We start from the raw sequence: 26,914 nt of genomic DNA on the forward strand, positions 1-26,914 counted from the left end.
TGTCTCAGACGTTATTTGTTACTGCTGTGTCTTGGCTCACTGAAGAAAAATTAAGTTGGGATTAAAGTTGACAAATAATTATGATTTTTAACAAAGTCCCTTACCTCCATTTTTCATGTTCATAAGTTGCTTATTCCTAGGTGCGTATTATGAATATTATATGTTTTATGTATACCAAAGGGTCACAGATGGTAGAAAGATTTGTTACCATTAGGAAGTGTAGCATTTTGTGATTATAAAATTAATCTGTCTCTAAATCTGTTTAAAGTTTTTTTGCCATCTAATGAGCAATATAAATTATTAATATTTTCATGTTCTTGGGGACATTCACAGCCATAATTTTACCAACACAGCTGTTTGACCCAGTGACATCATGTTTTGCATATTTTTGCATTTTAATGAGTTAGTCATTTAAAAGGTTACAAAGAAACCATAACTCATAAGTAATTAAATTATTTAGCAGAAGTATGAGAAGATCTTCTGACATAGGTGACTGTGGGAAGGAAAATTCATAGCTGTACTCAGTTGCACCTGTTTGTAAGGAAATAAATGTGTAGAAACATTTCTCTTACATTATGAAATGATGCTACTTATGTAATATGCAAATGCATACAAATAGACACCTCAAACAGTATTATGGAGAACATTTATATTCTGTTACAACAGTGACGAACTTCGCTTATCATTTAGTGTTAATCATTCCCTGATGTATATTTAGGTAGGAATATTTTAATACTATGCTTTCTCCTTCTAACTTCTCCTTCTTGAAAAATTTGGTGTTTCTTATAGTCTTTTTAGAGACTTGTATTTGAATCTTATTTGAAATTTCCTACAGAATAGAAATATCTTAAAATGAAAAGGTAGTTTGAAGTTTAGTATATAAGTATACTCTTACCTTTCCCATTGACAATGCATTGTAGATAGTAACTGCTTATCAATATTTGTTGTATAAAATCAGCATTTAATACATTATTAACTCAGTGACTGTCAAATTCATTATGAAGTCCTCATCCTTTGCGTGTAGAGTATAGGCAAAGAAAACACACTATATCCCTGAGCAATAAAGTTATCTCAGTCATGATAACTTTAATTGAAAGGGACAGGAGAAGATGGCATATTTTAAGATGCAATGTTACATATTTTAAGCTACAATGATACTATACACTAGTTCTTAGGCCAGTTTTGTCATCAACTTAAACATAGGTTTATACAGTGTGGTAGGACCAAATGATATTTGGAAGACCATGAGCTACCAGGACTGCTCGATAGCTGATATTTATATATCTGTGTTTTAATGGATTTCAGTAGGAAGCCAGGAGAATATTGGTCTAAAATATAATAATGGCTTAGCTAATATGCAGAAGAGTAAATCTTATAAATCTGGAGATCAACTCTGCTTTGGATCATTTAATAAAGATGTGTTTGTAGGGTTCCTGAGCTATGTTTAGGGACTTAGAATCTGACATCAACTGGTCACCAGTTAGAACACTTACTTCCTTTCACATAAGTGTCTTAGAAGGTGGGTGACTATTTGTGTTTTTTATAAGCAGCAAGGCATCATAAAATTTCCATAAAGCTGTAGCAGTAAATCTTATTTCTGTCCTTGATAGTAAATGGTAATTCTATTTACTTTGTGGTGGTAGTGAATTCCTAGAATGCTTCCATAGATAAATTATTGACAAGTATTAGAGATATCTATGAAGTTTAAGCATTGTAGTGTTCCTAAACCTGGAGTGGGGGAGGTGGGGAGTTAGAAATAGATCAGGTGATATTACCGGTAAAAACAAAGTGAGCTTTTAAAAATAGCACTTGGATGCCCTGGGATGTCAGAACTGGAGACAAGTGTGTGTGTTTGTCAATATATCTTTCATGTTTTACAGACTCCTAAGGGAACAAGAGAAGATACAATTTCACCTTTTGTGTGCCAAAACATTTTAATTATATCTCCTTCCAAGTACAGCGGTTCAGTAACCAAGGAGCTGACATTGATGCATGTGTTGATAAAGCTGCAAACATTCAAAATGAGATTAACAAAGATTTTGAGCAAAGGGTGACAGCTAATTTTGCACAGTATTCTGCATCTAATTCAGGCAACTGTAGTAATAGAATATTTTATAACTGTTTTGTTATTCAAAATGACTTTTATGATACATTTATATTTGTGGACATCTTTGCATCATGCCTAAGAAATTCTCTATTCTATGTCTTAAAACTGCTGCTGAAACCTTGAAACAGTATTAACAGGAAGAAGAAAAGCTTCTCACAGTGAGGTTTCTTTCTTTTTTTAAAAAAATGTTTTGGTTTTTCTTTTTGAAAATCATATTTCATCTTTGGAATTCTGGTTTACCATAATTAATTTTGAACATACAAGATATAAGAGAGATAGTGATGAAGCATATGTATTTGTGATAATGCTTAGTATGCATTAACAAAATGACCATGGAAAGTTATATTCAATTATGTTCAAGAGCTTTATGCTCTTGGGCTCTTTTAAGCATATTTCTGTATTTTTTCCTATTCTTTGTTTGAAGGCTGTTGACAGTCTTTCATTTTTCTTTTTGTTTCTGAAATTTTCTTTCTTTTCTTATCCACTCACTTCTCCATCTGCTTTCACTTTTGTTTGCTTGGGCCTTCTCTCATCCCAACTTGATAATGAGGAATGCAGTGTGACCCTGACCTCTATCAGCCCATGCATGACCTTCTGACTCTGCCATATAACCTTTGACCTTCTCTGTGACAGCTTGATTAATTACCCTGTGTTATGATTTATGAGTAAGTTCTATGTAAAAATAATAGACAACAGGTGGTCCTCTGAAAACTTTTTGTGCCATGTTTTCTTTTACTGACTAGCTTAATGATCTATTTGAAGTAGGAGGCTTATCTGGGATAATCTGTTGGTCCATATTACAGTTATTTTATACCCTGTATCCAGCATGAAAATTCATGAAAGTGCCAATTGAGGACTAATCCTGATGAATACTTTATAAAATATTTGTAGGGTACAGTTACCTTAACGCATCTTGAGAAGACACACAAACAGGAGTCAAGTGCCATTTCAGGCATTTCAATGCCAGGTCACACTTTGAGAAAATTGCTGAAGTAATGGTGGGGCATTTTCCAAGCAGAGCTGCAGCTCCAACAGCTATGTTTATTTTAACACTTCACTAGTGACTTCTTATTGGTTGTCCTGACCTCACCTCACTGTTTGACTTAGGATGCTGCAACAGTGACATATGCATACCCTTCCTGTGAAGAAGAGATTAACATAGCATAGCTCTTTCAGAAAAGATGTTAGTCCCTTTTAACTGGGGTAGTCAGAGATAAAACACTTGGAGTTTCACTTGCCTTGAGGAGGAACACCTGTCTTCTCTCAAGCAAAACAGGTAGAATCCTGAATTTGAAGAATCTCATTGGTAATATCTACGTAAAATGATCTCCTACACAACTTTGCCTAGAGACTGGATGGGTAGTTCCATGGGTCAAAAGATTCCAGCGTGGCCCTTGACCTCTCTGCTCACATGGGGCTTTCAATAGTGCGAGTTAATGTGCAGAGCTGAGTACTTTCAGCTGCATTTTTTTTTTTTTACTAAGCTACTCAAAAGAGGTTTAAAAGCTGTAGAATTCGTCCCTCTTTCCCATTGTCTTTGTAATTTGTAATTAGCACACAAACTCTGATACATCTGTAGTTTTTATACTTTCATGTAGGGTGGAAAGTAGGCTCTTTGTCAGTTGTTTTTATATTTTTATGTACACATTCGTGATAAGTAATTTTCTGTGTTGATTTAATTTCTCTAACAAAGTTTCCTATTTGTTCCTTATGTTGGAAATCATCTGTCTGTTTCAGCCTATGCCAATGTTTGCTGACTGAATGATAAATTATTATTTATTAGCAAATGCATTTTTAGTCTTCACAGTAAGAGGTCCCAGGATTCTGTGTCTTATATTAATCACAGCAAAGAGTTATGCCACACTTTAACACTAAACTTTAGAGAATACCAGATTAAAATCATATAATTTAGAATTTATAAATACATATCTGGAAATGAAACCAAGTTGTAGCTTCACATACATAGAAATGGAACCTGAGGAATTAAACCTTCCTTTTAGACCAGTATTTGTCTTGTTGAAATACCTTCTTGATCTAGACCTTAAGTCAAACCTAAGAATGAGTTAACAGCTTTGAGTGTGCTTTGTTTCCTGAAATGCTAGATATTACAAACAATTTGTGTAACTCATTGTAAAAGATGTTCGGAACCTACGTAGTTGCATCGTCAGATAACTAGTTTGACCTTTATTTCTTGTTAAAAGAAACAGAAGAGTGTTCCATGCATTTTTGGAATGCTGACATTTCTCATCCTATGGGACTTTTCATGTACTTAAAGAACAATTAAATATAAAAAAGTAAGCTTCACTATTGCCTTCTGGACCCTAGGCCCATGTTAAAGAGGTTCCCTTGGTAAGAATAGCACTACAGTTCTTTATAGTACACTTGATGCTGACTTTATTTTGTAGTGTTGTAAACTTTACACTTCATAAAGATCATGCTGGCAGTCTTTCTACTTAGTTTGCTTGTGTTCTTTAATTATTCAGAAAACAATTATATTTTGCATAGTTTTATTGTTGAAGTGTAAGTTCTATTTCAAAAAATTAATGGTTGATATATTATCTCTGCTTTGTGTCACTTTATTTTCTTTGACATCTTTGTTGCCATATATTAGTATTGACATTACCAGTCTTTGAATCTTATGTGAAAGTAATTTTTTTGTTTTGTTTTTTAATGTTGTATGTATGACAGTGGAGGAAACAGGCCAAGTTTGGCTCTACATAGAATTTAGATAAGATAATGCTGCTTTTATAAACTTGTTATAAATTATCTATGTGAACATCGTATAAGCTTATTATGAAAAATCTTAATTTAAAATGCTAGGCTTTTTGATTACCAGAAATGTAATTAAATTTCTAACTTATTTTTTTCAGGAAATATCTATTATTATTTTGTGATCACTATTATTTTAATTAATTTGACAGCTTGAAATATCTAAAGAATAAAATTTTTTAAATAATTTGGATAATTAAAGATAAAAATTTAGTTCTTTCAGCATTTATTGTTGACATCTAAATTTTTAAAATTATTTAAGTTGTGATGATTTAAAATTAGTATCATTTTTCTTGTGTTAACTCCTCAGTGAAAAATTGACATTTGCCTTTAGAAATTGAATAAACGAATCATGTAATTCTCAGTTATACTCAGTACTTAAAGAAATACTACTTCTTTGATGATTTGTATATGTTTATTTTCTCATTTAGATCAGGCATCTCAAATTTCAGAAATTATTTAAAATCAACTAGGCCCAAGTTTTCTTTCTTCAAATAAAATTTCCTATAATGAGATGAAGCTGCTCAGAGGGTCTGAGAGTGTGGAGATAGGATTTTGATGGTTAAGCTACTTATTGGTTTGGTAATTCTGGTGACGATCAGCTTTGCTCACAGTTCTTCTCAGTAAGAGTTCTTATGTTATTATATTGATTATGTAACATGAGCATCATCTTATCTAATCAGTTAAGTATCACTATGTTTCCCTGAGTTTGACCATTCTTATTATCATTGCACTGGAGTATACAATGCTTGCACCTCCTATGAAATTTAAAATTCCATATGAAATTTTTAACTTGTGTATGAGTTTAAAAAGCTCTCTTTGTGTGTGTGTGTGTGTGTGTGTGTGTGTGTGTGTGTGTGTGTGTATTTGTCTGTCAGAGACGACAGCAGAGAAGCATGACAGGAGACCACTTACTCACAGTACAAAATCTAAGGAGGAGGCAGTTTTCTTTTTGGCCTGTGGTGACCTTTTGTGACTGTTCCTCACATCAGCAGCAGCCTACTACATGTCCACATTTCACCATGCTTAGCAGAGTGTAACAGGGCTCTTTAACTTACAGTGGTGGGAGGAGAAGTTCCAGGTGAAATTTGAGAAGGGTGTGAAAATTTGTAAGAGCCACAAGGAAGAGGGCTAGGAACTTCCTTCAAATGTGATTTTAATAATTAGTCAAGTGTGTCCAACTGTAGAAAATCACCAAGTGACAATCTGTCTACCTGACAGTGCGCACAATGAATTACAAGACTTTTGAATAGCTCTACAGATTAGAATAAAGCAGGCCCAAATAAAGTGTCTTTTGTTGGTAAAACTTTTGACTCAACAGCTAACAAACTTAAAAAAGAAAGCATGCAACATCTCTCTTGCTTTGAGATAAAATGTTTAAATTTTTAAAATGACTTTATTGGTGATTAGTAAGAGGCAAAAAGATTTATTGAAGGATCTGTTGAAAAGTATGTGGTATTTTGTTCATCATGTAGGAATATATTATTAGTTTCCAATGTATAAAAAGATTATATCTTAATTAATAGTACTATCACAAAACCAGAACTTAAGTGATCTTGAAGTTTCCAATCCAGTAATGGTTTTAGTCAACAAATGGTTTTTTACTAGGCAGGCATGAAAATAGAAAGAGTTATTCCAGCAAAGTCTACAGCAAGATCAGGAGACAGAGACAAACCAAACTAAAGTGCCGACAACCTCATGTTGCAATCTTAAAAATAAAGAACTTGGGTCTGCTGATATTGATTTTTTTTTAAATGAAAACTGATGCATTCAATATTTTTAAATATAATTTCTTATGTTTGATTTCATGTAGAAAATTTTATGGTTATAGTGTGAAAAACTACATTTTAGTAAGGATGGAGACTTTTACAAACTTTATTTTGTGTGGTTCTTGTGTTTTTGTCATATTATATTTCTAGATGTGACCTTAGAAGACAACAGAATAATTAGGCCTTTTAAAGAACGTAATAGGAAAGACACATGTCTGCCACCAAATGTCTTTACCCTTTAAACCTGACTGTGAGTGCTGTTTTTCTAAGGTTAGCTTAGTTCACCAAGTAAGCCTTAGCATCTGGTTGTTTTAATCATAACTGCAGAAATGTTTGTCAATAAAATATATGTTTACAATCTAAAGCCCTAATAGCTTAAAAAGTTGTGCTTTTAAACTGTAGAGCTTAGAGTTTCGGGCATAGGTGATAGAATTTTCTCAACATATCCAGAATGTATTCTTGTGTGAAATTCTTTTAATTTCACTTTGAGTAGATCATGTTTTTATTTAAAATTTATTATTTTTCTCTGTAGCAATTACATTGATGTATTTTTATTCTAATATATATTATATGCTTATTTGTGCACATAATAAAGAAACAATTTTAACCTTTATTTAAAATATTTAATCCGTATTCTTTACTAAAAGAATATTTTAGTTACTTCAAACTACATTAAATCACCTTGCCTAACATTTTAGAACCATCTTCATGATTTTAAGTAAATTCTCACATTTAATTGTAACACCTTTTTTTTTATTATTATTTCAAAACAGGAAGGTTATGGAGTCATAGTCCTCAACCCAAATGAAAACTATATAGAAGTGGAAAAGCAGAAAATGCATAAACAATCATCTTCTGATGGCACAGATGAGCCAGCAGGGAAGCGGGAAAGGAAAGATAAGGTCTCCAAGGAAACAAAGAAGCGCCGCGATTTCTACGAGAAGTACCGTAACCCCCAAAAGGAGAAAGAAATGATGCAGTTGTTTATCAGGGTGAGAAAGAGTAAAAGTCCCTCTTTTGTTTCTTTGGTTTTCTTAGGATTTCATTTCATTTCAATTACTTTATTGCTTTTGGAAGCTGTTGATTGTTTTAGTTTTTAGCAAACATTCATTTTTCTTAGTTACCTGTCTCCCTGAATGGGATTTTTTTTTATTTAAGTTACAAAACCTATCACTTATTTCAGTGTGACATTTTATTGACTCTCTAATGCTGATGCTGTTGTCTTTTGTGTCATTTGCTGTTCTAAGGAACAATTTCTAAAGTCTTAATATGATGCATGCAAAAGGAAGAAACCTTTTTAATACACTTCTCCAGCACATATAAAGACCTAATGAGAAGGTGACACTTTGCAGCAGATGATGTGTGTGACCACCTATCCAGCCACAGTGTATAAGGCACATCAAACCTCAGCACACAGCTCAGCCCAGAGCACCCTGAGGCAGTGTAATGCGTGAGCTGTTACAGTCCTTACACATTTGTAAGGTTTATAGTAATACACGAACATTTTTGCAGTTTGGCATCTTCTTTTACGATACACTTTTAAAATGTGTATTTTGTTTGCTAGAATTTAACAGTATAGTATGAAAAAGTGCCCCTAGAGAGGGAAGATAGTCATTTCATATGTTCTTTAACTTTCAAGAGTTCAGTATGCTTAAACTTAAAAAATTAATATTTTGTGTTTATGGAGAAGGTTAGACATGAAACAAGGTTCATGGCTAGCCCAGGTTGGCCGGGAACTTGCCATGTAGTCTCGGCTTCACTTAAACTTGATTGAGTGTAGTTCTCATCTTTCTCTGCTGACATTAAGTAGGAGTTACCAGACCTGGCTCCAACCTGGAGAGTATCAGTAACATTTCAGAATATTTGATTTGACTCATGTCTACATTTATCCTTAATTAAAGATTATTAAATACTTCATACTATATTTGAAGGAAATGCAATGATTATTGGTTTTAGTTCTTTATCTTCTTTTAAGTCATGACAGTCTTTGCTGTTGTAGAAATTGAATTTTAATACCAGTGACCAGAGTCATGTATAACTTCTCAAGACACTCGAAACAGTGTCCTGACCAAGAATACACAGAATATATTGAAGAGTCCCTCTTCCATTGCTTTGCATTTTCTCTTGCCACCATTGCTAGGTGCTGCCCTCCCTAACCCTTGCTGTATTTGTATGTATATGATTTCTTTATTTTCTTCATCTCTCCATCTCAGGAGATACTGTATTGATTACTAAGACTTGGTCTCTGTTGGTCTTTTACTTTTCGTTTGTTTTCTACTTTTTATATACTAGCTATTTTTACTTCTTTTTTATCTTATTATTTATTTATTTGTGGAGGAAGTGTAATATGAAGTTCTCATATTAAAATATTCATCAACAAAATATAGGTTATTATTAAAATATAACATATTTTCTTAACAGTGTTTTTCTTTTCTTTTTTATTCTTTTTTTTGATATTTTATGTATTTATATTTCTTTTTTATTGGATTTTTTAAAATTTACATTTAAAATGTTATTCCCTTTCCCTATCCCATCCTCCACTCCTTCTACTATAAGGGTATTCCCCTCCCCAACCATCCCCCTTCTGTCCCCCGCTCCCATATTCCCTTACACTGGGAGGTCCAGCCTTGGTAGGACCAAGGGCTTCTCCTCCCATTGGTGCCCAACAAGGACATCCTCTGCTACATATACAGCTGGAGCCATGGGTCTGTCCATGTGTACTTTTTGGGTAGTGGTTTAGTCCCTGGGAGCTCTGGTTGGTTGGTATTGTTGTTCTTATGGGGTTGCAAACCCTTTCAGCTCCTTCAATCCTTTCTCTTAACTCCTCTAATGGGGACCCTGTTCTCAGTTCAAGGGTTTGCTGTTAGCATTTGCCTCTGTATTTGATATTCTCTGGCTGTGCCTCTCAGGAGACAGCCATATCAGGCTCCTGTCAGCATGAACTTCTTAACTTCATCAATATTGTCTAGTTTTGGTGGCTGTATATAAAATCACCCAAGATTGTGCATAATACTGTGTTTATAATGAAAGACCCCAACAAAATTCTGAATAGTAAGGCTTTATTTTGTAATGGGAAAGAGATGTCTCGGGATGTCTAGTGCATCCATGCATAGATAAAATTGAGCTATTCCAGATATCACTTGTTTCTTCTATATATCTATGAATATTATCAATATCACTAGTTTTAAAATCAGAGTGTGATGTATGAGGAGGAGAAATTAACTATTATGTATAGTTTTCTTAATCATTTACTTATGTTTAGGAATTCTCCTCTGTTCTTTTGAAAGTTTCATACTATATGTTTTGATCATATTCTCCAACCCTGAACTCTTCCCAGATATACCTATCCAACCTTATGTCCCTTGTTTGTAATAACCTATCAGGACCAATTTTTGCTGCCCAAATATTCCTGGATGTGTGGTCTTCCAGTAGACTATGGCTGACTTACTGGTGTGTACACTCTTAAATAAAACTATGTCTCCTTTCCCAGCAGCTAATGATTACCAGTAGCTCCATAGCTAGGGGTAAAATTTCCTGCACAAATCCCATTAACATAATGGGATTTGGTCTGGCTTGGTCTTGCATTAGTTTTGTTCAAGACCTCGTATCTGTACAAACTTGGGTTCTTCACCCAGTAGTGGTGCTAGGTGTGGGTTTCACCCTATGGAGTAGGTCTGAAGTCAAACTGTCAACTGGTTAGTTACAGTACATGACTGATGCACTGGTTACTGTTTACGATCACAGAGCTAGTAACTGGAAGTAACCACTATGGACTCCTTGTTCCCATACATCTATACAGCATTATCCTGCCCAGAGAAAGCAAAGTATGGAGCTGAAATATGAAAATTAAACCATATGTGGTAAAAGTGTGACACGGTATAGTCACATCTGATGATGATAAAGATTGATTTTTTTAAGAAATTACATTTATATTTTATAATTTATTTATATTTTAATTGTATGTATATGGTGCCTGTGTGTCATATATATGTACACATGTATACACAGTGCCCCAGTGACCATAAGAGGACATTAGAGCCTCTCAAAATGTAGTCATATATGGTTGTTAGCCACCATGTAGGTGCTGGAAACTGAACCCAGGTCCTCTTAATAACAAGTACTTTAACCTCAGTAATTTCTTCACTTTCTCTCTCTCTCTCTCTCTCTCTCTCTCTCTCTCTCTCTGTGTGTGTGTGTGTGTGTGTGTGTGTATGCATGTGTGTGTATGTGTATGCTTGTGGGTATATATATGCCACATCATTAATGTAGAAGCCAGAGGACAGCTTTGAACAAAAGGGTCTCTTCTACCAAGGAGTCTTGGGAATTAAACTCAGGTTTTTAGGCTTGCCAGCCAGTTGCTTTGCCCACTGAACCAGCACACCAGCCTTAAACAGAGACTTCTGACCAGCTATAAAGAATAGAGACATGTGGTTTTGCTTAATTGGATAATTAATATTGATTCAGACCTATTGATAAGGAGACTGTGATCACAATAATATGAATTATATGAGGACCAAAAACTTAAATCTGTTTCACAGTGTGCTGTCCACTGAGCCTAGAAGAGGTCCATCATAATGTACATGTGTACAGTAGAGTCTTCTGAGTGAATTTTAAATAGGATGATGCTGCCATTAATTAAAATCCCAAAGTATACATATCTGCTTAAAATAAAAATCACCTATACTGTTAAAGTATATGTCTTGCTTTATCTGTATGGTTGCATTTTAATTAAAACAAATGAACAAAACCTATATTACTAGTTTCCTATCCAGTCCAGTGTCCAAGATCAGGTTCTAGCAATTAACGTAATTTTCATTAATTAATATCATTAGTATGTTAAGATTTATTTTTGGTGGATTTATGCATTATTAATTGAATATATAAAATAGTATCCTGTTTTAGGTTTTTAGCCATATTGTCAGTGCTAAAATTATGGGTGGAAGTGGAAATATTTCATCCTTAGCTAAAGTTATTTCTGTTTCATAATTCTGCTCACACTGACCATAATGATGTTTGCTTTACACATTCACTCTGCTGGATACGCACTCTTGTACTTTGTCAAATCTGTAACTTTGTTTGATTTCTTTCCCTTAATCTTGATTTTACCCAGATGAAATAAATAACTGGTGCTTACCAAAACTTATGAAAATAATTACAAGTAGTTAGCTTTTTCATATTTCATCATTTGCTATTTAGAGATAGCTCTTGCATTTTTGTCTCATAATTTTATTATTATTATTGTTACCTTTCATCTTATTGGTCTACATCGATCTCCCTGTTATCCTTTAAATCTTTGAGTATGTTTTATACCTTTTTCCATTGTATTTCAATCCTTAACAAGAGGCAAATAGAACATTTTATCAGTAGTGCAAATTACATTCAGAGAGAATCAAGAAACAATTTAAAACCCACTTACTAGAAGTTGATGCCCAAAAAGAGAGCAGACCAAGAAGACTAGAACCTGCTCTAGAGATAACTAGATAAACATGTCTTCAACATAGAGGTGAAGATTATTTGTTGGTCAGTGATATTTTCATAATGAAGATCTGTTCATGGAACTTATAGAATAATGGTAGAATACAGACAGACAAAGGTAGACTTGATGGCTGGTCACCAGACATAGGGTTGGGATGACTTGGCTGTTCTTCCTACAGTGAGACCAAGTAGTAGACTGTGCTGATGGCAGGTAAAGGTTATAGCAAGGACACATTATGTGAAAATTTTAAGAACAGGAGACAGGTTCTAAATTTGGAAATAAGGTCGAAAGCTACATGACCGTAGAAGAAAAAGCCCAGAAGTGAAGGAGATGTGTAGTCTGTGGAGAGGCTGCCATTGCATGCTGAAGATACTCAAATGTGTGGACTGACTACTTGCTGGCCTCCATCTGGAACTCCATTTCTTATCATGCATGATCTTTGCTGTAGTCTAGTTGTCTGGATGATTTTTTAAAGACTATTTGAATTTTTCTTTTTTTCATTTGAATTTTTGCATCTATTAAGAAAGCACCAATTCTGAACAAACTTGGTCTTTCTTAAAAGAATGTAATTTTGATATTTTGAATTGGGCATATTGAGAGTGTTACTGTGGGCTGACAAATGTCACACTATCTTGCTGTTGTCACTGTAGGCATATCAGTGTGGAATTTTAGCAACAAAATGAAGTTTATATAAAGTCAGAACAACCATTAACACTTGGAACCACCTTATTTTCCTCATAGATAATGAGTCTTACTTATGCAAAACTCTTGGGTACATAAGGACTCCAGATTTTGGAGGTTTTCTGATTTTGGAACTTTTGTTTAGACTCATAATATTAAGTGAATATTAAGTGAAATAAATTTCAAATATTTTGGGGGTAGTAAGTAACTAGCTTATGTACTCAAATATTTTCATTTTCTTCTTCTCTGTTTTCTAATAAATAGCCAATTTTTTCAAGTTTTTGTAAATACCTAGTATAGGTAGACAAGCTAAATTAGCACACATGTCTAATGAAGTGCATGGCACACATGGCAGTGAAGTGATTTTACTTACTCAGTGTGAGTATGTGTGACTAAAGAGTACTTTATGTGGTACCTGTCTGATGCACGGGGAGCAGCATAAAGGATCAAAGGACTTATTATTTCATATAGCAACTCCTGTAACTATGAACTAATGTACTTGCTGTACTATACTGTGGACTATTAAGGGGATTGATTTGGTCTCGGCAATAAACGTTGTCAGATATGCCTGGCAGGAAAACCAGCTTAATATGCTTTGTAATAAGACGGAATTTGTTTGTTCTTGAAACATCTGCCAACTCAGTTCAAGAGTGAAGACAGAAAATGTCATCAATTCTGTGGTAATTCTATAAATTTAGTTTCTCTCTGAGCAACACATATCAAGACATACAAAATTCCCAGTGTTAACCACCACTGGTTATAGTACTTTGTAAAATGATGAAACAAAAACATTTTATTTTTATATAATGTGTTAATTAATTCATTATGAATTTTAATATTTCGGCTGATAAAATTTAACAAGCATCTTGCCAACAGATCATTTTAAAGCATCTGTTTTTTAATGTGTTGGGTCGAGAACTGAGTTAAATAGCTAAATATGTACATATTCATTTTAAAAAACAAAGTTCCACTCCCACAACTACAGACACCCAGTTCATTCCTCGGAGCACCAGTGACTGCTGCTGTCCACATTGGATTAGCATTGCTTAGAAGTGAGCACTGCATCTTTAGCTTTCTTTAGCGCCAAACCCTTAGGAAGATGACCACAAAAAGGAGCATGCTTTGCCTGATAGCTGTAATCATCAGTGTAAAATCACTTCTATATGTGTACATGCACATGTGCGTGCATGCACACACATGCGCATGCAACCTATTTCCTCTATGTGTTACCTATATGTTTTCCGGGCTGACTATTTTTGGTCTTTGATGACCAATAGATAATATATGTAACACAGCTAAGGAAAGAAGAGTGCATAGCTCAGTAGTGATAGCACATGCCTGTAATCCCAGCACTCAGGAGGCAGAGGATCCTGTAAGTTCAGCGCCAGCCTGATCTACGAAGAGAGTTCAAGCACAGCAAAGTTACACAAAGAAACCCTGTTTTCAAAAAAAAAAAACAAGAGAAAGAGAGACCATGAATTTGAAAAAAGAACTAGATGGAGGATTTGGAGGAAGAAAAAGGAACAAAGAAATAATGCAATTATAATCTTAAAAAAATAAAGGAAATAATTCCAAATGGCCTATATAGTTTTACACACATGTATAAACTTAAATTTTTTTCTTGAGAGTTTCACACATGTGTACCATTAAATATGATCATAGACATGCCATAGCTCCCCTTTGGTGCTCTGTCTTTTTCTCTTATGATAATATACTAAATCCATAACTGAATGTTTCTCCATCGGCCAACAACTGTCAAGTACCAGTAGCTTGTCAGTAAAGGGTGAAGACTGGAGAGCACCTTCCTCAGAGATGCTGAGCTCGGGATGGCTTCGTTTCAGATGGCTCTTGTGCCAGTGAGCACAGATGCTGTGAGCTCCATGCATGTCTTAGAAGACCCCATCTCTCAGCACTCTCTTCATCCTGTGGCTCTTACAGTCTTTCTTGCAGGGGTGGATGCTGATGCTGATGACACATTTAAGTCTGAGTATCCAGCTCTTCTTCTTTGCACCTTGATCAGGTATGAGTCTCTGCCTCCACTGCTTTCCTCTACTAGAAGTTACTCTGACTACAGCTGATCTCAGCCCTGGTTGATGGGTATAAGCATAAATATTTAGAGGACAATTTGAGAGCATAACCATTCAGTACAGTAATAACGTAGAGGAACCTACTTAGTTGTTTATAGTCGGATTCTTTGTGTCCTCCAGCCCAATTTGTATTGTCAGACCATTGTCTCTTCTGAACATTGATGCAAAATACTCAATAAAATACTCACAGACCAAATTCAAGAATACATCGAAACCATCATTCACCACAATCATATAGGCTTCATCCCAGGGATGCAGGGATGGTTCAACATATATATAACCAAAGTAACCCACCATATAAACAAATTAAAAGCAAAAATAAAAAAAAAATCACACCATCATCTAATTAGACGCTGAAAAGCCTTTGACAAAATCCAACACACCTTTATGTTAAAAATAAATATTGTTTTAAAAATGAAATCTGCAATACTGTGTGCTATCAAGTACCGTATGCCCACACTTCATTTTCCTCTCTCCCTATGCTGTTCCCTCCCTACGCTGTTCCCTCCCTACCCTGTTCCCTCCCTACGCTGTTCCCTCCATACCCTGTTCCCTTGGCAGAACTCTGGCAGAGCTCTTTCCCTTTGTCATCTTTAAACTTAAAGGCTTGTGTTTTATGTATATGAACTATAATTTCTATTAGTATTAGGGTTTGGATATGAAGTCTCTTCTCTCAAAAGGCTTATGTGTTAGGTTGATATCAACTTGAAGCGTAATTTTGGGAGGTTTTTCAGGAGACTTGTGGAGCTGTGACCTACCTTGAGGGAGCAAGTAACTAAGGATTGACTTGAGGTTGACTTGCTTCTGGCTTCTGCACGTCTCCTTTCTTTTGCTTTCCTATGCCATGTGCTCCGTTACCATGGGATTCTGTCCAAGCACACAGGACTAGATGAACATAGGCTGAATCTTTTGAAACAGGAGCTCAAATAAAGATTTTTCTACTTTAAGTTATTCTCAAAAGTACTGGTTAAGGCATTGTACCATTAAACTAATATAAATGTTCATAATTAATAGAATTAAAATTATGGAAATTTTTAATAATTTAAAAATATTAAATAGAAAACTCATTGGATATGACATAAATAATACATTTCTATGATAAGTAACTTCACTTTCTAAAGCAAAAGACAGAGCAACAACTCTTTTTAAAAATACCTTTAATGTATTGGAGATTGAACACAGTTAAATTCTTTTATTTATTTTTTTATTTACTCTCTTGTAATATGTTCTCTTCATTGATAAATAAATTGACAAATTGGCCTGAAATAGGGAAACAGTTATGAAAGGACTGTTTTTTATTTTGTTGTTTATGTTTGAGATTATAATTTAATTACAACATTTCTTCCTTCCTTTTTCTCCTGCTAAATCCAAATCCTTCCATCTACCTCTCTCCACTCTCCTTAAAATTCATGACTTCTTTTTCAGTAACCATTACTGCCTGGATATATGTATTTGTAAATGCATATATATTCCTAAATATAACCTGTTCTGTCGTGTAATATTATCTGAATATATTTTCCAGGGCTGTGTGTGTGTCACTGGACAAACAATTGCTGTAAGAACACTTCTGTCTTCCCCAGTGTTACTCCGCTGCCTCTGTTTCTTTTAGGGTTCATAGGCTTTTCCTATTTAGTTTGTCATGTTCATTGATGTCATCCTTGTTCTTTTCATGTTTGGGTGATAATGTTGGTTAGATTTTAAAGGTGGAGTTTCTGCTATTACTAGGAGACATAATCTCACATCAAACTTCCTGATCTCCTGGTTCTTCCAGACCCTTTTCACAATGTTCCTTGAGTCTTAGGTAAAGGAATATTTGGGAAATGTATCCAATGGGGCTGGGATCCACAATTCCGCATTTTGATTGGTTATTTTCTTTTTTTTTTTTTTATTAACTTGAGTATTTCTTATATACATTTCGAGTGTTATTCCCTTTCCCGGTTTCCCGGCAAACATCCCCCTCCCCCCTCCCCTTCCTTATGGGTGTTCCCCTCCCAACCCTCCCCCCATTGCCGCCCTCCCCCCATAGACTAGTTCACTGGGGGTTCAGTCTTAGCAGGACCCAGGGCTTCCCCTTCCACTGGTGCTCTTACTAGGATATTCATTGCTACCTATGGGGTCAGAGTTATTTTCTATAGTGGTCTCCATCTTTTGCAAAGAGAAGCTTCCTTGAAGGTGATGCTGAAGACTATACATATCTGTGGGTATGAGGACAGATGTTCATGTGTTGTTACTAGGAGTTATGTTGGCTTAGTAAATTCATGTTGTAGATTCTCTCCTGCTAACCATGATCTCATTATCACAGAATACATTATAGCATGTATACACATAGTACATTAGCACTGAAAACAAATACATGAGTATTTGTTTCAGTTTTTAGTGCTAGGCATTGTATCCCTTGTGTTGCGCAGGTCTCAATTACATTCAGTTAGGAAACTGTTGGTTTCTGACAGGTATATAGGCCACTGCTGCACAGGAAGGACGGTTTTCAGAACTTTTTTCAGATGTATTGTTTTCATTGGTGTTATATCAAAAGTTGATAAGACATAGTTGCTTCATATAATCTAAGTCGCATCTTATACTCAGGAGAATCTGCCTTTCTGTTTTGTGCTTTAAATGGATCTTATAGCCATAAAGGACATTGTAACAATGAATTTTTCATTTGACAAAGATTATTTCACTGAATTAAGCAAATTATGCAAATGTTGACATTTTCTTATACAAAATTTAAGATGAATCCACTATTATTAATAGTAATGTTGTCAGAAAAATTTTAATAATTAAAAATCATCTGAAACATACTAGAAAAATACATGTTTCTTTAAATTCCCAGTTTAGAACCTTAGATTCCATTCTTAGGAATAAAGACTATTGTTTGATTTCCGTAGACTGTCAGGGGTGCTTTTTGTCTGTATTTTCCAGAGAATAATTTCCACTTACACAGATCCGAGTATTCATACTTAATCTGTTTCACAGAGAAAGATGACATTCGATTAAAACATTTCTATGTAAAAACTGGTTCAAGTGCATAAGTACTATTCCTCCAGACAGCCATGGCAGAGCTCAGTATGCAATACATACATGGATTTGGGAGCTAAGAGTAAACGACAGTTAATTTTAATTCTTTTTTTTACATGTCTTGCCCCATATGCAATAGTGAAGATTTTATACATGAATGTAATCAAGACCCGGCCTTCATGAATGCTAAGCCACCAAGCAGTTTTATCTTTTATTGCATTTTTTACTATTTATTAATGTACCAAACACAGGTAAAAGACAATGTCTTAGCATCGTAGTTAAATAATTCTGATTTCATAAATCTTAGAAAGCTTCTGGTGTCTCTGGAGCACACTTTGAGAGCCTGTGGCCTATATTCCTTCTCCGGATTTGAACATAGAAATGATGACAACAAAAACCACTCATGAGACTGAAATAATTAATTTCTTTATTAAATAAAACAATTAAAATTGATTAAAACATATTTTGGTATATTATAAAATACAGTATCATATTCATCATGTAAACTGAAAAGATCACAAGTTGTCCAGAGAAACTGAACAGAGAACAAGTCATCTACAGTGTGAAGTGAACATAGTTTAAGAATGAAGAACTGGCTTCTTTTTTTTAATTTTTTTTATCTTTATTAACTTGAGTATTTCTTATTTACATTTCGATTGTTATTCCCTTTCCCGGTTTCTGGGCTGACATCCCCCTAACCCCTCCCCCTCCCCTTATTTGTGGGTGTTCCCCTTCCCATCCTCCCCCCATTACTGCCCTCCCCACAACAATCACATTCACTGGGGGTTCAGTCTAGGCAGGACCCAGGGCTTCCCCTTCCACTGGTGCTCTTACTAGGATATTCATTGCTACCTATGAGGTCAGAGTCCAGGGTCAGTCCATGTATAGTCTTTGGGTAGTGGCTTAGTCCCTGGAAGCTCTGGTTGCTTGGCATTGTTGTACATATGGGGTCTCGAGCCCCTTCAAGCTCTTCCAGTTCTTTCTCTGATTCCTTCAACGGGGGTCCTGTTCTCAGTTCGGTGGTTTGCTGCTGGCATTCGCTTCTGTATTTGCTGTATTCTGGCTGTGTCTCTCAGGAGCGATCTACATCCGGCTCCTGTCTGCCTGCAGTTCTTTGCTTCATCCATCTTGTCTAATTGGGTGGCTGTATATGTATGGGCCACATGTGGGGCAGGCTCTGAATGGGTGTTCCTTTTGTGTCTGTTTTAAACTTTGCCTCCCTATTCCCTGCCAAGGGTTTTCTTGTTCCCCTTTTAAAGAAGGAGTGAGGCATTCCCATTTTGGTCATCCTTCTTGAGTTTCATGTGTTCTGTGCATCTAGGGTAATTCAAGCTTTTGGGCTAATAGCCACTTATCAATGAGTGCATGTGTGTTTTTCTGTGATTGGGTTACCTCACTCAGGATGATATTTTCCAGTTCCCTCCATTTGCCTATGAATTTCATAAAGTCATTGTTTTTGATAGCTGAGTAATATTCCACTGTGTAGATATACCGCATTTTCTGTATCCATTCCTCTGTTGAAGGGCATCTGGGTTCTTTGCAGCTACTGGCTATTATAAATAAGGCTCCTATGAACATAGTGGAGCATGTGTCTTTGTTATATGTTGGGGCATCTTTTCGATATAGCCCAAGAGATGTATAGCTGCATCCTTAGGTAGTTCAATGTCCAATTTTCTGAGGAATGTCCAGACTGATTTCCAGAATGGTTTACCAGTCTGCAATCCCACCAACAATGGAGGAGTGTTCCTCTTTCTCCACATGCTCCCCAGCATTTGCTGTCACCTGAGTTTTTGATCTTAGCCATTCTCACTGGTGTGAGGTGAAATCTCAGGGTTGTTCTGATTTGCATTTCCCTTATGACTAAAGATGTTGAACAATTCTTTAGGTGTTTCTCAGCCATTCGGCATTCCTCAGCTGCAAATTCTTTGTTTAGCTCTGAACTCCATTTTTTAATAGGGTTATTTGTCTCCCTGCGGTCTAACTTCTTGTGTTCTTTGTATATTTTGTATATAAGGCCTCTATCTGTTATAGGATTGGTAAAGATCTTTTCCCAATCTGTTGGTTGCCGTTTCGTCCTAACAACAGTGTCTTTTGCCTTACAGAAGCTTTGTAATTTTATGATATCCCATTTGCCAATTCTTGATCTTAGAGCGTAAGCCATTGGTGTTTTGTTCAGGAAATTTTCTCCAGTGCCCATGTGTTCCAGATGCTTCCTCACTTTTTCTTCTATTAGTTTGAGTGTATCTGGTTGATGTGGAGGTCCTTGATCCACTTGGACTTAAACGTTGTACAGGGTGATAAGCATGGATAGATCTTCATTCTTCTACATGTTGACCTTCAGTTGAACCAGCACCATTTTGCTGAAAATGCTATCTTTTTTCCACTGGATGGTTTTGGCTCCTTTGTCAAAAATCAAGTGACCATAGGTGTGTGGGTTCATTTCTGGGTCTTCAATTCTATTCCATTGGTCTATCTGTCTGTCTCTGTTCCAATACCATGCAGTTTTTATCACTATTTCTCTGTAATACTGCTTGAGTTCAGGGATAGTGATTCCCCCTGAAGTCCTTTTACTGTTGAGGATAGTTTTAGCTATCCTGGGTTTTTTGTTATTCCAGATGAATTTGCAAATTGTTCTGTCTAACTCTTTGAAGAATTGGATTGGTATTTTGATGGGGATTGCAAGGAATCTGTAGATCGCTTTTGGTAAAATGGCCATTTTTACTATGTTGATCCTGCGAATACATGAGCATGGGAGATCTTTCTTTCTTCGGAGATTTTCTTCAATTTCTTTTTTCAGAGGCTTGTAGTTCTTATTGTAGAGATCTTTTACTTGCTTGGTTAAAGTCACACCGAGGTCTTTTATATTATTTGGGACTATTATGAAGGGTATCTTTTCCCTAATTTCTTTCTCGGCTTGTTTCTCTTTTGTGTAGAGGAAGGCTACTGATTTATTTGAGTTAATTTTATACACAGCCACTTTGCTGTAGTTGTTTATCAGCTATATTAGTTCTCTGGTGGAACTTTTGGGATCACTTAAATATACTATCTTCTCATCTGCAAATAGTGATATTTTGACTTCTTCTTTTTGAATCTGTATCCCCTTGATCTCCTTTTGTTGTCTGATTGCTCTGGCTAGAATTTCAAGAACTACATTGAATAAGTAGGGAGAGAGTGGGCAGCCTTGTCTAGTCCCTGATTTTAGTGGGATTGCTTCAAATTTCTCTCCATTTAGTTCAATGATACTGACTGGTTTGCTGTATATGGCTTATACTAAGTTCAGGCATGGGCCTTGAATTCCTATTCTTTCCAGGACTTTTATTATGAAGGGGTGTTGAATTTTGTCAAATACTTTCTCAGCAGCTAATGAAATGATTATGTGGTTTTTATCTCAGTTTGTTTATATAATGGATCACGTTGATGGTTTTCCATATATTAAACCATCCCTGCATGCCTGGGATGAAGCCTACTCGATCATGTTGTATGATTGTTTTGATGTGCTTTTGGATTCGGTTTGCCAGAATTTTATTGAGTATTTTTGCATCGATATTCATAAGGGAAATTGGTCTGAAGTTCTCTTTCTTTGTTGGGTCTTTGTGTGTTTAGGTATAAGAGTAATTGTGGCTTCATAGAAGGAATTCGGTAGTGCTCCATCTATTTCAATTTTGTGGAATTGTTTGGATAGTATTGGTATGAGGTCTTCTATAAAGGTCTGATAGAATTCTTCACTAAACCCGTCTGGACCTGGGCTCTTTTTGGGTGGGAGACCTTTAATGACTGCTTCTATTTCCTTAGGAGTTATGGGGTTGTTTAACTGGTTTATCTGTTCCTGATTTAACTTCGGTCCCTGGTATCTGTCTAGGAAGTTGTCCATTTCCTCCAGATTTTCAAGTTTTGTTGAATATACGCTTTTGTAGTAGGATCTGATTATTTTTTGAATTTCCTCTGATTCTGTAGTTATGTCTCCCTTTTCATTTCTGATTTTGTTAATCTGGACACACTCTGTGTCCTCTCGTTAGTCTGGCCAAGGGTTTATCTATCTTGTTGATTTTCTCAAAGAATCAACTTTTGATTCTTTTGATTCTTTCTATGGTCCTTTTTGTTTCTACTTGGTTGATTTCAATTCTGAGTTTGATTATTTCCTGCCTTCTACTCCTCCTGGGTGTATTTGCTTCTTTTTGTTCTAGAGCTTTTAGATGTGCTGTCAAGCTGGTGACATATGCTCTCTCCTGTTCCTTTCTGCAGGCACTCAGAGCTATGAGTTTTCCTCTTAGCACAGCTTTCATTGTGTCCCATAAGTTTGGGTATGTTGTACCTTCATTTTCATTAAATTCTAAGTAGTCTTTAATGTCTTTATTTCTTCTTTGATCATTGAGTAGAGCATTGTTCAACTTCCAAGTCCATTTGGTTCATGACTTCTCTTAGTCTGTCTACGTCTCTGTTTAATTTCTGTTTCCATGACCTGTCCATTGATGACAGTGTGGTTTTGAAATCCCCTACTATAATCTTGTGAGGTGCAATGTGTGTTTTGAGCTTTAGTAAGGTTTCTTTTATGTATGTAGTTGTGCTTGTATTTGGAGCATAGATATTTAGGATTGAGAGTTCATCTTGATGGATTTTTCCTTTGATGAATATGAAGGGTCCTTCCTTTTCTTTTTTGATGACCTTTAGTTGAAAATTCATTTTATTTGATATTAGAATGGCTACTCCAGCTTGCTTCTTCTCACCATTTGCCTGGAAAGTTGTTTTCCAGCCTTTTACTCTGAGGTAATATCTGTCTTTGTCTCTGAGGTGTGTTTCCTGTAGGCAGCCGAATTTATAGTCCTCATTGCGTATCCAGTTTGTTAATCTATGTCTTTTTATTGGGTAGTTGAGACCATTGATGTTGAGAGATATTAAGGAATAGTGATTATTGCTTCCTGTTATATTCATATTTGGATGTGAGGTTATGTTTGTGTGCTTTTCTTCTCTTTGTTTTGTTTCCAAGATGTTTAGTTTCTTGCTTTTTCTAGGGTGTAGCTTGCCTCCTTATGTTGACTTTATCATTTATTATCCTTTGAAGCGCTGGATTTGTAGAAAGATATTGTGTAAATTTGGTTTTGTCATGGAATATCTTGGTTTCTCCATCTATGTTAATTGAGAGTTTTGCAGGATACAGTAACCTGGGATGGCATTTGTGTTCTCTTTGGGTCTGTATGACATCTGTCCAGGATCTTCTGGCTTTCATAGTCTGTGACGAAAATCTGGTGTGATTCTGATAGGTCTGCTTTTATATGTTACTTGACCTTTTCCCTTACTGCTTTTAATATTCTTTCTTTATTTTGTGCATTTGGTGTTTTGACTATTATGTGACAAGAGGAGTTACTTTTCTGGTCTAATCTGTAGGCTTCTTGTATGTTTATGGGCATCTCTTTTTTTAGGTTAGGGAAGTTTTCTTCTATGATTTTGTTGAAGATATTTACTGGTCCTTTGATCTAGGAGTCTTCACTCTCTTCTATACCTATTATCCTTAGGTTTGATCTTCTCATTGAGTCCTGGATTTCCTGTATGTTTTGGATCAGTAGCTTTTTCCCTTTTACATTATCTTTGATAGTTGTGTTGATACTTTCTATGGAATCTTCTGCTCCTGAGATTCTCTCTTCTTTCTCTTGTATTCTGTTGGTGATGCTTGTATCTACTTCTCCTTGTCTCTTCTTTTGGTTTTCTATATCCAGGGTTGTTTCCCTGTGTTCTTTCTTGATTGCTTCTATTTCCATTTTTAATTCCTTCAGCTGTTTGATTGTGTTTTCCTGGAAGTCTTTCAGGGATTTTTGTGATTCCTCTCTATAGGCTTCTACTTGTTTATTTATGTTTTCCTGCGTTTCTTTAAGGGAGTTCTTCATGTCTTTCTTGAAGTCCTCCAGCATCATGATCAAATATGATTTTAAATCTAGATCTTGCTTTTCTGGTGTGTGGATATTCAGTGTTTGCTTTGGTGGGAGAATTGGGCTTTGATGATGCCATGTAGTCTTGGTTTCTGTTGCTTGGGTTCCTGGGCTTGCCTTTTGCTATCAGATTGTCTCTGGTGTTACTTTGCTCTGCTATTTCATACAATGGCTAGACTGTCCTATAGGCCTGTGTGTCAGGAGTGCTGTAGACTTGTTTTCCTGTTTTCTTTCAGCCAGTTATTGGAACAGAGTGTTCTGCTTTCGCGCGTGTAGTTTTTCCTGTCTACTGGTCTTCAGCTGTTCCTGTGGGCCTGTGTCCTGAGTCTACCAGGCAGGTCACTTGGAGCAGAAAAGTTGGTCTTACCTGTGGTCCTGAGGCTCAAGTTGCTTTGGGGCCTGATTTTGAGCTCTCCATGAGGGCGGCAACCAGGAAGGCCTGCGCTGCCTTTTCTGGGAGTCGCTGTGCACTGGGGTCCCAGATGGTGCTAGGCGTTTTCCTCTGGAGTCAGGAATGTGGGCAGAGTGTAGTTTCTTCTGGCTTCCCAGGCATGGCTGCAGAGAACTGTTGACTGTGTCCCAGGAACTGGCTTCTTGACTCACTTGCCTCAATCCGGTTTGATCCTAGGCTCAGGAGCTCTCAGCTTTAGACTCTTCTCCTTGCTTCCCTCCTTAGTTCCGTCCTTCATTGAAGCTAAGATACCATTCTCCAGCGACCAAACCAGCAGAAGGCAGCCATGGAGACACACATGCCAGTTGTGGCTACATTCCTTATCCCTGTCATTGTCGTACACATGTAACTTCTTTTTTTCTAAATGGCCAGATTATCACCCGTTTCCCAGATGTCATCTAAAGTACTAATCTGTTTTATTGGTCCTTTTCTGGTTTTAAGTTTGTTTTATCTGCAGTCCTTAAAAGATCCAGGTATGATGGTACCCACCAGCAATCCCTGTGATCAAATGTCCAATCAGCCTTAAATGATGTGGTACCAGACTAGTGAGAAACCCTATCTAATAAAAAATGGGGGGGGGGGATGCTGCCTGAGGAAATACTTCTGGGTTCTTGGCTCTACAAATATATGAGTATGTATACACATATATGGATGCACACATGAAATGCACCTATCCTTTTACACATATATGCATATATAGATATATGTGAGAATGAGTAAATGCCTCTTTCATGGTTAGCAAAGCAGTTGTAGGTATAATATCCACATCTCTGCAAAATACAATGGCCAGTTCATAGGTTTTATTTGTGTGACCCTGAGGGGTAAATCACATTGCAGAACAAGTCCCATACCCAAGTGAACTTGGGCAAGACAAATTGTACTTCTTGGGTTGAAAGAACTTGAAGTTGCGTGGGTAGGGAGGTGAGAGTGGATTTGGGATAAGTTGGAGGCGAGATGAATATCCTAAAATATATTGTTTGAGGTATTCAATTAAAATATTAGTTTAAAACATTTGCAGTAAAAAATGTTACATCATAATATTTTATGTATGATTAAGAAGAGTAACATGATTTTTTTCTATTCTAAACATTTGCCGTGAAACATTTTCTTTTCATAGTGAAACAAACCACTGAACCCACGTTGTTTACTGTCTTATGTAGTGGGTGTTTAGAAAGAACATTTTTACAAGAAGGGCTCTACCAGTTCAGTTGCCAGAAGACTTCTAAAGTTAGTGTTTTCAACCTTCTAAAATGATTTCCTTCCTGTGTACATGTAGATAAGGAAACTGAGATTAAGTCACAGAACTTGCTGGAAGTTGCTTAAACCTACAAGTTCATTTGAAACACAAGGCCTAACACAATCAAATTTAGAATCTAAGAGGAAGAATAAAAATACGAAATTCTTGATCAATATACATGGGCTGTGATGTTAGCTATATCGACTGTTCTCCTCCTTCCTTTTATTGGAATTTCACAAAGTTGACTGAGAAGCCCCTCAGGAACCCTTGCACAGTCTACACAGCTAAGAGTGTAATGAGGAACAAAGCCATTGTGTGCATGCATGGCTCTTTGTCAATTCAAGATTGCTTGGATTTTAGGAATTTTACACAATCCTGGAATCCTCTATTAGATTTTAATAAAGTCTAAAAGTTTGGGATGCATTTTTAAGAAGTGGAAAAATTATACATTACTTTTTTACTATTTTAATAGTAATTAAACCGTAGTGACTTTTAACTGAAACTGCCATAGAGGGATGGAATATTGTATATCCTTTTCTCTCCATTTTACCCTGTATTTAAATTCACACACTGAATAAATGCTATGTGACTCCCATTTGATAAACAGTGAGCCTCAATGTTTACTTATCTACCATTTTAGTCTATTTTCTTGTACTTGCCAAACCAGCCCATCAGCAATCTTGGATTCTTTATAGTGCCTAATAGAATACTGCTGAGAGGATACCTAGATGCTTATTTTACAAAATAATCAGCTTGTGATTCTAATAAAGAAAACTTTACCCCCCACTCAAATGTCCATTTTTATAAGTCTTCAACTTACAACTTGCCTTTTTGTATTTTCAGTGTATCTGAAGTACCTTCTAATGTGGTAAGGTTTTGTTCTCAGGTGCATTCTGCTAGTATTGTTTTGTTGACTTTGTACCATGCCCCAAGTCTAGATATTACAAACAGGAGAGAGGGAGGAGGGGGGAAGGAGACAGAGACTCAGAGAGAGACACACAGGGATAGATGCAGAGAGAGAGAGAGAGAGAGAGACAGAGATGACAGACAGCAAAGAGTGGACAATAAAATAATTTCTACTCAAGACGTGAAATTATCCAGGATATGCTATAAAGAGATCCTGTGTGTATGGAAATCAAATTAATATATCCTATTTAGTGTCGATTATGACATTGTGTATTTCAATTGTGTTAAATGCCACTTAGAAACAATTGTGTTAGACATTTATAAGGTATTAAGCAGCCAAAGAACAGACATAGATGGGGAGGCCTCTCAACAAACTGTGCTTGTTGAGCAGCACAGCTACGATGTGAGCTCATCTGGTAGCTGGGTCACTTGTAGGTCACAAGAGTTTCTATCTGTTTGATATTGATGATTACTTTCTCATCTGGTAGCACAAAA

At 36.0% G+C, this 26,914-nt stretch overlaps 1 protein-coding gene across 35 annotated transcripts in view; it reads left to right on the top strand.

Moving 5' to 3' along the window:
- Arb2a (ARB2 cotranscriptional regulator A) overlaps positions 1-26,914 on the top strand; it is a 464,299-nt gene that overhangs the window by 160,773 nt on the left and 276,612 nt on the right. For all 35 annotated transcript variants that reach the window (NM_001439487.1, NM_001439488.1, NM_001439490.1 and 32 more), the window contains 1 exon segment: positions 7,419-7,637. In NM_001439487.1, the coding sequence (NP_001426416.1) occupies positions 7,419-7,637 (219 nt within the window).

Source organism: Rattus norvegicus, chromosome 2 (genome assembly GCF_021556685.1).
Source record: "Rattus norvegicus strain SHRSP/BbbUtx chromosome 2, alternate assembly SHRSP_T2T, whole genome shotgun sequence".
Lineage (NCBI taxonomy): Eukaryota > Metazoa > Chordata > Mammalia > Rodentia > Muridae > Rattus > Rattus norvegicus.